General features: G+C 44.1%; 1 protein-coding gene across 1 annotated transcript in view; it reads left to right on the top strand.

Annotated features, from left to right (window-relative positions):
* SLC12A4 (solute carrier family 12 member 4) overlaps positions 1-12,689 on the top strand; it is a 60,175-nt gene continuing 47,486 nt past the window's right edge. Inside the window, exon 1 of the mRNA XM_081871914.1 lies at positions 1-276. Coding sequence (XP_081728040.1) covers positions 123-276 — 154 coding nt within the window. The 5' untranslated portion in view covers positions 1-122. The remainder of the gene's footprint in view (positions 277-12,689) is intronic.

Genomic DNA, 12,689 nt, shown 5'->3' with positions numbered 1-12,689 from the left:
CGGGTGCTGCTGCTGCTGCTGCTGCGCGCCTCTTTCTCTCTCCGCTGCGCCCCGCCTGCTCCTGAGAAGCCCCACCGGAGGCAGAGGCGGAGGGAGAGGTGGGCCGCGGCGTGGCCGAGACGATGCCGCACTTCACCGTCGTGCCGGTGGAGGACAAGCACCGGACGGACTACGACAACTTGGAAGGACTCAGCTGGGTGGATTACAGCGAGCCCGGCGACGGGGCGCGCCGCGCTTCCCACCAGCGCGATGCCTACGACACGGTCAGCTCCGACGGTGAGTGGAGGGAAAGTTGGGCCGACGGCTGCAAAGTTGGCTGGCGTGTTGTGGGTGTGTGCGTGGCGGCGGCGGCCTCTCCCTCCCCTTCCCTCCAGTCGCCTTTCTCTCTCTCTTTCTAGATATCGCTTTTGTGTCCCGTTACTTCTGGTGGGAGGGAGCAGGTGGAGCTCGCGGAGAAAAGGTCTCTGAGCCTGCGAAGAGTTCCAGAGCCGCTCTCCACCAAGGCTGAGGAGAGAGGCGTTTCTCAGGGCGTTTGCAGAGTAACGGAGGAGGGGTGTCTCTGAGCATGTGGAGAGTGGTGGGGGCGGCTCCGCCTTGTGTTCTCAGCTCTTCAGCGACTGCAGGGAAGGGAACTGCAGTGTGGGGCTCTTCAGGTGTTTATGGATTCCTGATAGGGATTGGCAGTCCAAAAACATCTGGAGGGCCATACGTTCCTGATCCCTGCGGAGGAGAAAATGTGTGTCTCCTGAGTGTGTGCAGAATGGCAGTGAGATGCCTTTGCCTTGTAGCTAACTCCCAGGTCTAATCTGTGCCATGGTTGTTGTTTAGTCGTTTAGTTATGTCCGACTATTCGTGACCCCATGGAGCAGAGCACAGCAGGCACTCCTGTCTTCAATCTGTGCCATACAGACCCTTTTCCTTTTGACCACCCTGGACAATTGGGCATCATCGGCAAACTTGACCTCCCTCTCTGCTCACCCTTCATGCTAGGTTGTTTATGATCAAGTTAAGAAGGCTATTATTTTTATTATTAGACTTTTAGACCACTCTTCATCCTACAATCTCAGGGCATTGTAGAAACAACAGAAGACAAATGACAAAGGAGCATGTTCAAAGAGGGGCAATAAGGGTGACAAGTGGCTTGGAAAGCAGGTCCTATGAGGAAGGATTGGAAAAGCTGGGTATGTTCAGCCTAGCTCAGAGAAGGTCTAGAGCAGGCTTTCCCAAACTTGGGTCTTCAGCTGTTTTTGAACTGCAGTTCCCAACATCCCTGACCACTGGTCTTGCTAGCTAGGGATGATGGGAGTTGTAGACCAAAAACAGCTGGAGACCCAAGTTTGGGAAACACTGGTCTAGAGGAAGGCATGATAGCTGTCTTTGAATATCTGAAGGGTTGTTCTGCATATGCAGGAACAGGCTGGTTCCCTGCAGCTCCAGGATGCTGCACTAGATGGACTTTAGACCTGATGCGACAGGGCTTTTTGTAATGCTCTTATCTGCTGTGGTTAATAGATATCTGCTGGTAGACATATGCTTGGCAGAAGGCTAGGTTTGGAAAGTGACAGGATGAAAAAGCCAACTAAATATTTGTACCTTCCAAGAGAGGAGGAGTTTTAGCTCACTCATCTTAACACTGAGCCTTGTGTGACAAGTGACCTCCCGCTTCCACACACCTGTATCAAAGCAGGTTTGGCCCTCCAGATGTTGTTGGACTCCACCCGGCCATATAAAATCATGCTTTGGGTGGACCTGGTCTTATAAATATTGAAGTAAATAAAATGTGCCTATTATATCTGTATCCTGTTCTTTCCCTCCGCCCTATCCAGGATGCCCAGAGTGGTGTTCTCTTGCAACACTGAGGTAGGCATAGTGACACCCTGTAGGGGAGGCCAGGCCACTTGGCAGCTTTCTAGAGAACCAGGGGTTTGAACCCTGGTTTCTCATTTCCAGTGTAGTTTAACAACCAGTCACTCTTCCTAGGGAACTCTATGAAGGGATTGTAGCTTTATGGGGGGGAACAGGAGTCTCCTAACAATTCTCAGCATCCTTAACAAACTACAGTTCCCTGGATTCTATGGGGGAAGCCATGACTGTTTATAGTGCTATGATGCTGCTCTAAATGCATAGGGCAGATGTGGCCTTATTTCCAGACCAAAAAGAATCTGGCGTCTCTCTTTCTTGAAATGAAGCCCTGATCTGATGGGCTATGCAGTTCCTTTCTGTCTGCTCTTCTTTATTATACAGTTCCATTAATCTGTAATGTTTCACAAAGTTTCACTCCTTAAAATAAAGAACAGCTGGGATGTGTACAAATACGAGAAACGAAAGCTTCAATCCTAAAAACACCAGAGAGTCAGCCTCTTTGAACGCTCAGTGGGACTTACGTTTTGTGGAAATGCTTCCCAGGTTAAAAAAAAAAAAGCCAAGGGAACTGCTAACTATTTTGGAGACTCCTAAATCTAAAAAGGCCCTGTGTATACCAGAGGGGGTTTACTTCTAAAGTTCCTCTCCACTCCCCCATTCTTCTGATTCTTCCTTCTCCATGGAAATAGCCAAAAGGCTCAAAGTGCTTTCACCCATCCTGCCACTTCAATTCACATTTTCATGAATAGGGAGCCTGTTGATGTTGGAGTGGAAAAGCCACGTTAGTCATAAGGCCTCAGCCCTTTTTTTCAGATGCCTTAGGAAATTATCTCAAGAACTCTCCCCTAATAGGGTGGCACTGTCTTATTACAGGGAAATGCAATGAAATGGTTACAGCTGTCTTCTCCACCCTGATGTCCTCCGAGTCTATTGGCCATGCTGGCTAGAGCTGATGAGAGTTGTAGTCCAAAGCATTCAAAGGACTGCAAGGGTGGTGAAGGTTGGTTTTATATGACCAGAGTTACTATCATAATCATTGGGAGTCAGAAAGAAATACTTTCTTGTTTCAGACACCTGTTTAAAATGGTGATTTTCGGTATGCATTGATTTAAATGTAATGCAGCTCCAGGGAGTCGTCATGAGGTGGATCTTCTGCAACCAAACCAATCATGGTTCAGAGTAGGGTTCAGGAGTGGAGCTGCTTTGATTGATTTAATTGGCTAATGATATTCACCTAAAGTCGGGTGTGAGAGAGCTTATTGCTCAGTCCTCTAGGCTGCTCAGCTGCATCTGATGCTGTAAATCAGGCTTGCAGACTATGTTGTAGTCTTTTACTAGGACACCAGGAGCCACCAATCAAAACCAGGTGCAAAATGAGTCCAGTTAGTGCACGTGGGGCCATGCAGTGGAGTGACCTGTGTTTAGAGCAGCGATGTCTAATGGACAGAATGAGGGTAAGAACTTAATCTTGTAACCCTTGATCTGGGTAGCCTTTTGTACTGGGTATTGCAGTGGCACAGGGGGTTAGAAAGTTGAGATAGGGATTTGGGTTCAGATTTTCCCACATGGGCATGAAGTTTGTTGTGTGAGCATTGGTCTGCAAAACACTCACAGCCTAACCTACCTCAACAAAAAAAGTTACTTAGGTTTTATTGCATAACATATATTGTAAATCTGTTTGAGACTTTTTAGCATAAATATCCAAGTCTAATACTATTGCAAATTGTTTTAGGACATTATTATATTGTGGGAACCAATTTATCAGTTCAGTAAACTAAACTCAGGGTTGTGGTCAGCTAAGTCCTACTCAGAGTAGTAGACCCAGTAAAATTAATCAACCCAAGTTAGTTGTTTCCATTGGCTTTTCTGGGTCTATTCTGAGCAGGACTATTGTTGAGTACCTAAGTAACCAACCAGTCAGTCAGTCAGTCAGTCAAGGTGGAGCTATAAGGAGAACTATGCAGGCTGCCTTAGGAAGATAGGAAGCTGCCTTACACTGAATGAGACCATTGGTCCATCTAGCTCCATATTGTCTACACTGATTGGCAGTGGTGCCCCAGAGTTTCAGACAGGAGCTTCTCCCAGCTCTGCCTGGAGATGCTGGGGATTGAACCTGCAACCTTCTGAACTGTGGTCCTTCCTACAGTCTTAAGCTCCTTGGAAGAATAAGTGCAATAATTTATTTTTAAAGAAATGTTTGGGGTTATATCTAAAGGTTGTCCTTAAGGTTCAATTTATGCAGGACTCTCTGCCACTGGCCTTCTGGCAGTCTTAGCTCAACTCAGCTGGTTTCTTATTTAGCTTGGTGCCATCAGACATTTGGTTTGGATGCAGATCAGCAGAACATAAGTGTGCCCATTTGCTGAAGCTTGGGCGGTGGTAGCCTTTTCAACAATTACTTGGTAAACTGCAAAGTTGGAAGCATTTAGTCGAAGGCTGCTCACTACAGGCCTAGTGAGCAGCTATTTTAATGGGTGGAGGAAACATCAGGGAAATCCTTCAGCTTGTTTTTAAAAGTCAGGCTGTCCAGGATTTTTAAAAAAACAACGTCAGATCATGTTTTAAAAGCACGTGTGTGAAATTCTGAGGCTGCAGAAGGGTTGGCAATTCTAAAAATATATATTTAGTTATTTGTTGTTTTTATTTTTCCTGTGCTCAAGATTTCAGCCTGTGATGCTGCAAGTTCCTGTTCAGATTTATATGAACATTTGACTTACACAACTTAAGGGTATTTGCTTCATCTGGCCAATGACTTTTCTGCTGTTTAGCAATGGATCTCCAATGAAAGGGCTGTGACGCAGTGGTGGAGCATCTGTTTTGACTGCAGCAGGCTTCAGGTTCAATCCCCAGCATCTCATGGGGGGAGAACATAAAAAAGAAGAACATAAAAAAGTCTGCTGGATCAGGCCAGTGGTCCATCTAGTCCAGCATCCTGCTCTCACAGGGGCCAACCAGATGCCTGTGGGATGCATGCAATCAGGACCTTAGCGCAAGAGCATTCTCCTCCTCTGGCGGTTTCCAGCAGAGCCATTCCCCATCAGTGTAAATGGTACTGAGCTAGATGGACCAATGATCTGATCCAGCATGTGGTTGATTCCTATGTTCTTCGGTCACGGTCAAAGTTGTTTTTGCATAATAACTGTTCCACTCTTCAGCCCCTATAATAGTGTTGTGAGATCATGAACGACCTATGGGGAATTGGATCTTCAGCAGTAGTCCTATGTCGGTTTCACCCTCCTCTGCGAAGTCTGGTTGCTGCTGTGGAGCAGTCCGTTTCCTGCCTTCACCCTCTCTGCCCACACCTGGTAAATTTGCCTTAAACACTGGGGTGAAAAAAGCCATTCAGGTGTTCATGGAATCAAAGATGGAATCAAAGTTGGAAGGGAAACCCAAGGGTCATTTTGTCCAACCCCTGTTATGGCATCCATAACAGATGGCCATCTAACTTTTGCTTAAAAACCTCCAGTGAAGGAAAGTCCACAACATCTTGATGGAGTCCTGTTATTCATTTGTTTGAATAATAATATGGATTTTGCATTTTAAGAAAGTGAGGACTCTGGTGCTAAAGAGAGTGGCTTGGATCTGATGGAGCCCTTCAGCAAACAGAAATGGAACGACAGAGCATTTTCAATTATTCCTTCTGTGCCACCACTGAGTGCTGATTTGAAGGGTTCACCCAGTCCTTTGGAGCAGAGAAGTGGGAATCAAGGGCCCCTTGTTCCCTGAATGGAACTCTGAAATTACCCCATTGACTTAAATGCTGGGGTGTGTGTTGTAGATAATAGAACTGTTTAACCAAGTGCTTTCTCTTTTGTTGACATAAACTTGTGATTCTCTGTTCTTTAAAGTTTAAACTCTCTAATCTCCGGCTGCTGTTTGCTTTTCCTCTTGTGGTCATTCCTGCACTTAGTCCTGCAGAGGTAGAGGGCTTTAAAATACCTAGATTAGACAGAGAGCAGGAATGAGATATAAAACCACTGCGTAAATAACTTGGGGCGTGATCTTGTCATAGTGTTCAGCAGGTCAGATATGGAAGCTTGGCAGATCTGCAAACACTAAATGCATTTCATTGGCATATTTGCCAGTGATGGCCACATCAGGCAATCACACCCCATTCATGCCTTGTAGGACTCTTTGCCTTTCGCCATCGTTTATGCACAGTGGGTTATTATTTCATAATTTATTTCAGTTGCAGAATTTTCTTGTTGCAGAATTCCAAAAGCAAGCTAAGACCTAGGTTGCTGTTGGAGCTTCTAGTGTCCTGTACCAAGGACTGTATCCAGATAAGTTCCACTTAAAGTAGACCCATTGATTTCATTAGTTTCAATGGATCCTACTCTGAGTAGAACTAACATTGGGTATTACCCCAGATTTTTATTTTTTCTTCAGAGTAGGAGCTGGGATACCAGGGTTCAGATCCCTACTCAGCCATGAAGCTTACTGGGTGGCCCTGGGCCAGTCACTGCCTTTCAGTCTCACAGGGTTGTTGTGAGGATAAACTGGAGAGGGAGAGAACCATGTGCAGCCACCTTCAGCTCATTGGAGTAAATGTGGGATAGAAATGTAATAAATCACCCCATTGTTGCAGAGGCAATGGGGCAACAGAAGGAGTATAGGTAAGCTTGCCTGTAGTGTCCCCTGCAACTAGAGTGACGCAGTGTCGCTGAAATGTTTGCATGTACGTATGTCATTGTTGTCACATATGTACAGCAGTAGTTGGGTGCACATAAGTTCCTGATGCTATGAACAATATTTTTGACAACTGAGAAGGCAAACAGGCCTAAATGTATGTCAGGCACATCCATGGATGTTTTCCAGTAGTAGATTCAGCGGCAAACTAAAAAAAGGGGGGGGGGACACACTTCATTTTCAGTCCCTGCATTAGTCGCAAAGTTTGTTTATTCATTTGTTCATTTATATCCTGTCCTTCCTCCCGAAGGAGTTTACTGGAAAACCTTGGGCCAGCCACTGCCTTCTTCCTTTATTCTACCTCAAAGGCTTGTTGTGGTGGTAAAATGGGAAGAATCTCATATTTGTTAACCTGAGGTCTTTGAAGATATTTTGGAATGCAGAAATGTGATAAAATTATAAACAATACCAGATGAGAGGGTAATAGGTGAGTTTGGGTGGGAGGGGAAGCGAAGAAGAAGAAGAAGAAGAGGAAGAGGAAGAAGAAGAAGAAGAAGAGGAGGAAGAGGAAGAGGAAGAGGAAGAAGAAGAAGAAGAAGAAGAAGAAGAAGAAGAAGAAGAAGAAGAAGAAGAAATTTTCTCTATAGGAATTTGTTTATTTATTTATTGCGTTTATACCCTACCTTTCCTCCAAGAAGCTCAAAGTGGTGTGCATCAGAGTTCTCTTCCTCCCCCATTTTATCCTCACAACAACAACCCTGTAAGGAAGGTTAGGCTGCGAGATGGCAACTGGCCCAAGGTCACTGGGGATTTGAACCCCTGTCTCCCAGGCCTAGTTCAACACCCCCTAACCAATGATACTTACTGACTCTTACCCACCTTTCACTATAATAAGGTCTCAGGGCAAGTTGCAATGAAATAATAATACAATACTAAGACAATAATAAGACAATTGCAATGGTTATGTGTCCAAAGAAAGACCATTGCTGTGGGGAGGGAGGGAGGAAGCATAGCTTAGTTACAGATCATATAGTTTGCCCCTGGAATCTTCAGTTAAAGGTGTCTTAGGTGGTCAGGAAGACTCTTTTGTTCCAGATGAGCTGGAAAGCAGCTGCCAATCCGATTAAAGAACACTGCACTAGATGCACAAATCATCTGCTCTGGTGTAAGGCAGCTTCCTGTTTCTCTCTGAGCCAAGCAGGTTTGAGGGTAGTATGGCTGAGCCTACAGGGTTCCAAAGAGTTCTGTGGCAATTGTGGAGTGTGAATTGGCTGCTGTTTGTTGGTTAGGTGGTTAGGAAGGCCCAACAGAGACTCCATTTCCTCAGGGTCTTGCAAAAGAACAGTGTCAAACAAAAATTGATGGTCTCCTTCCACCAGGCCACAATAGAAAGTGTCCTTTCATACTGTATAAAAGTGTGGTACGCTGGTTTGACAGCCACGGACAGGAAGTCCCTACAGAGGGTGGTGAATACAGCACATGACATCATGCATGGGCTGTCCTCAGAGTTCACTAGATGACATTGCGGGAGACCACTGCCTTAGGAGAGCGAGGAAAATTCTTAGGGACGACTCACACCCTGGCCAGGACTTCTTTAATCTCCTACCTTCGGGCAGGTGATACAGAAGTATAGTCAGCTGCACCAACAGGTTAAAGAACAGGTTTTTATCCATGGGCTGTTGGGCTGCTGAATGGGAAAAAATAGTGGTGTAATTGACTTCTGACAAGCACACAGAGCGCGAACAAGACTGAGTGTATGGGGGGAGGGGCTCATTTAATTTCACTGCACACATGTGGTGTAGTGACAATAAAGGTTTATTCATCATCATCATCATCATCATTATTATTTGTTGGCAGAAATTCAGGAGATCATATGAGATACTAAATCTCTGGGTGACTTGGATGTGCTGCTTTAATAAGATTAATTTCAAAAGCTTTCTCCCTGTTGCTTCACGGAAGCCTCTGAAGACAGATGAGGCTTTGTCTCAGCTTGCCACACCTTCAAAGACCCAACTTCTCTGCGTGTGTCAACATTTAACTTTTCTTCTCTCTCCATGAGAGATCAGGAACAATCTCCTCTCCACCCCAGCTTTTGGTTTGGGGAGGGTGATGGGGAAGGGCCACAGCTTAGTGCTAGAGCATCTGTTTTGCAGTCAGAAGTTCCAGGTTCAATCACTGACATCTCCGAGTAGAACTGGGGAGAGACTTCTGTCTAAAACCAATGTCAATCTGTGCAGACAAAACTGAGATAGATTGACCAGTGGTTTAACTTGATATAAGACAGTTTCCTGTGTTCTGGGCTGACTGCTGCACAGCTAAGGTAAGTAAACATGCATAAGGTTGCATTATAAATTCTCCTCTACAAAGAGAGCCAGTGTCATTTTTGTATTTTGCAAACTCAAGTGTGACAAAGCTGCATTTGGTGTCCTGCAGAAAGTTGTGTATCTTCCAGTAACTTTTGTTTGTTGATCTGAAACAGCTAATAAGGCAGGCTGTCACTGACCTAGTTTGGGAGTGTGCCACTGTTGACTTTACTGTCTGATTGCCAGGTGCATAAATTCTTTTAGTTTGCAGACATGGCAGCATTAATGCAATCAGATGTAAACCCTCCAAGATACTGGAGGCTGGCCTTTCCAGTCCAGCAATCAAATGGGTTCTTCTTATATCAATACCTTTCAATTAAAAAAAAAATAAAAATCTTATGAACTATGGGTTAGGAATCATGTGAGGAACCATTTTTAACTCTTTAAACATGGTGGGTGTAACTTGCTTGGTCACACTTGTTTTGGAAGTAGAGGTTTTAAATACACAGAGCTGAAATGCGTCAGAGCTTTGGGAAACTCATCTGGCGGTTGGTTATACTGCAGTGGCTAACTTGAGGCAGATAATGCCTTTTGCTTGCCTGGTTGGAGAAGGGTGTGTATGTTTGTGTAGAAACTAGCATATTACATTTGTTCTGCCCCATTTCACCACTGGTACATGCCCCCCAGAAGGCTGCCCACAAGGAAATTCAGCCCTTGGGCATAAAAGTGTTCTCCACCCCTTCTCTGCACACAGGTTCATGGTATGTACAGATCAATGTCTGGTAGGGTGGGGCCATGCCTGCTGGCCCAGCCTCTGACCTCCTTGTGGCCTGCCTGTATTGGAAGACTTGGAGAAAGGACTTGTGTGATGAGCAAACACTATTATAAACAGCCTTCCAGGAGGTTGTAATTTGCAGCTGGAAGATTGCCTGCTAACGCAGTTGCCTTGTGCTAAGTCTGACCATTGGTTCATATAACTCAGTATTGTTTACACTGACTGGCAGCTGCTCTCCAGGGTTTCAGGCAGGGGACATTCTAGCACTGTCTGGAGAAGCTGTGGGTTGAACCTGGGACTTCCTGTGTGCAAAGAAGGTGCTCTGCCATTGAGCTACAGCTGTTCCTTGACCATTTTACTGTGTACACTTCTGGTTGCCTCACCTCAAAAAGGATATTGTAAAGTTAGAAAAGGTTCAGAAAAATGCAACCAAAATGATGAAGGGGATGGAAGTGACTCCCCTAGGAAGAAAGATTGCAGCATAAGAGGTGACCTCATAGAAGTTTATAAAATTATGCATGTGGATAGAGAACAGCTTTTCTTTCTCGCCTAACACTTAGAATTCATGGACACCCAGTGAAGCTGAATGTTGGAAGATAAAACCAAAGCATTTCTTAGAAAGTGCATAGCTAAACTTTGGAACTTCCTGCCACAGGAGACAGTGATGGTCACCAACCTAGATGGGTTTAAAAGAGGATTAGACCAATTCATGGAGGAGGCTAGTGATGACTGCTAGCCTCTACATTTGGAGGCAGCAATGCTTCTGAATAACAGTTGCAGGAAGCCACAGGAAAATCTGTGTTCAGATTCTGCTTGTGGATTTCCCGCAGGCATTTGTTTGGCTACTGAGAACAGGATGCTGGACTAGATGGGTCATTGGCCTGGTCCTTACATACATCCCTGCAGCTTTTCCCACCAGCTATGGAAAATAAATAGGAACTGTACTCTTGGGGAGCGGGTATATTCTGAGAAGGAAGATAGAAAGAAGAGTTCCTTGCACTACTTCTTCTTCTTCTTCTTCTTCTTCTTATTCTTCTTCTTCTTCTTCTTCTTCTTCTTCTTCTTTTATTTATACCCCACCCATCTGGCTGGATTTCCCCAGCCACTCTGGCTTTGCCATCTCCATGGATGCGTTTGTTTTATTTTTTATATGTCTGGAGGATGCTCAGTGAAACCACTTTTGTTGGGAAATGTGGTCCTAAAGAGCCATCTAATGTGTTCATTGGCAAAGTGAAATGTGAACTCTGGGCCTCCTGGTTCACGGCTTGGTTGGTACCCTTGCCTTTCTCAGTGGCAGTGGCCACTCTTCTACCCTCTGCTGCAAAAAAGAAAAAGGAAAAAAAGCTACCTGATTACCCTTTAATGAACAGCTTAAACCTGGCTTGTTTGCAGCAGTGAAGCCCCCTGCTAAGTGGAGATTAAGGCCGTTTCCTGAGCTCTTGGCCAGCAAAGAAGTCTACCAAAAAAACATACAACCCCTTTGCACTCATTATTTCCTTTTATAAGCAAATGTCACAGAATGGGCGACACTCAGCAGAACAGCAGCATAAGAGCTGGTACTGGTAAGTGGTTTCCAAGTTTTGTGTATGTTGGTGGGACTTCTGTGCTTGGAATAAAAAATCTTAAGTGTTTTTACTTGTTGATAATGTTCTCTACCTTAACAGGATAGATTTATTTGCAGCGTGGCAAACCAAGCATTCTGGGTTTGTTTGTTTTTTGCAAAGTCTTATAAGCTTGGGGCTCAGTAGTAGAGCACCAGCTCTGCGTACAGAAAGCCCCAAGTTCAATCCCTGGGAAAACCCCTTCCTGGGACCCTGGAGAGCTGCTGCCAGTCAGTGGAGCACTGAGCTAGATGGATCAATGGCCTGTCTCTGTATAAGGCAGCTTTCTATGTTCCTATGTTCTATGTTCCTGTTCAGGGTGTTTGTTCTGTTTATATGTTGGCATGGGCTAGTCATAGTCTTCTACCTGTCAGTTGGGACCCACAGGTGGGTCCTGAGGCCACACCAGGTGGGTTGCAACAAAGCTGCCACCACCATGTTGTAATCCAGCTCAGTATGGCTGGACCAAACATGAGTGAAATCCTTAATTCTGTTCTAGGAAAACATGTGGAAATTGAAAATTAAAGCTAGAACTCTGGGTAGAAGTTCTCAGCAAAGAAATGGGTTCTGAACACAAAACTGTTGTTCCACGTAAAAGTGATCCCATGATTCAGCATGAAGTTGTGAAGTTTTTGAGAAATAAATCACCGGCATATGCTTTTTTTATTTGACAACTCATAAATGTGGCCTTTTAAGATTGGCATACCTTATAGATGTGTTCAGTTGCTTTAATGAAAAACCTCAATGCCAGGAAGAAATTTTACAAATTTTGACTGTTAAGACATTGGAGGCATTTAAAAAATGCTGAAACTGATTGAGAGGTTAGTAAGAAAATTCCACTGACATAGTTCCAACTGTTGCACAATTTATTTTTTTATTATTTTATAAAGGCCAAACAATAAAATTTGCTTATATCAAAGGAGTTGTTAAGCAATGTGCAAAACAGTAAATTACAAGTTTTGGTTCCTATTTCCACCCAAAATTCTGAGGGTATATAGTGGATACAGTCACTATACGCTGTACACAATCTCTGGAATTAAGATATGAGTTCCAGAAACAATTCACTGAGCTCTAATGTGATGCAAGTACTCTTTCAGTAACTAACATCACAAAAGTGTAGGATTTTGGTTAGTAAATGATACCCAGAATTGGTAACTGATGCTGTCATCTGCTTCCTGCTATTTGGTACCAACCATGTAACCCTAAAATAATAATAATAATAATAATAATAATAATAATAATAATAATAATAAATCCTAGAAGAAACATGCCCAGGTGTCAGACTGAAATTGTGAGTCTGTCAATCGCTTCTTGGCCTTTCAGTTAAGATCAAATGTCAGCATCACTGGCTTTCATTTAGTACTAATGCTAAGGCAAAGCTAAGAATAGTGCTTTGTGAGTTGCCATTTTAGAATGAATAGTAATGCATTGCTAGCACTGTTTATAAATCAAGAGTGAAAATGTACAATTGTTTATATATCAAGAGTGAAAATGTACATTTTGCATATTGGGAATCAG

This window comes from Podarcis erhardii, assembly GCF_964252035.2.
Source record: "Podarcis erhardii genome assembly, chromosome: 7".
In the NCBI taxonomy this organism is placed as follows: domain Eukaryota; kingdom Metazoa; phylum Chordata; class Lepidosauria; order Squamata; family Lacertidae; genus Podarcis; species Podarcis erhardii.
The sequence above is the reverse complement of the archived record's forward strand: the minus strand, read 5'-3'. Positions and strand labels throughout refer to the sequence as shown.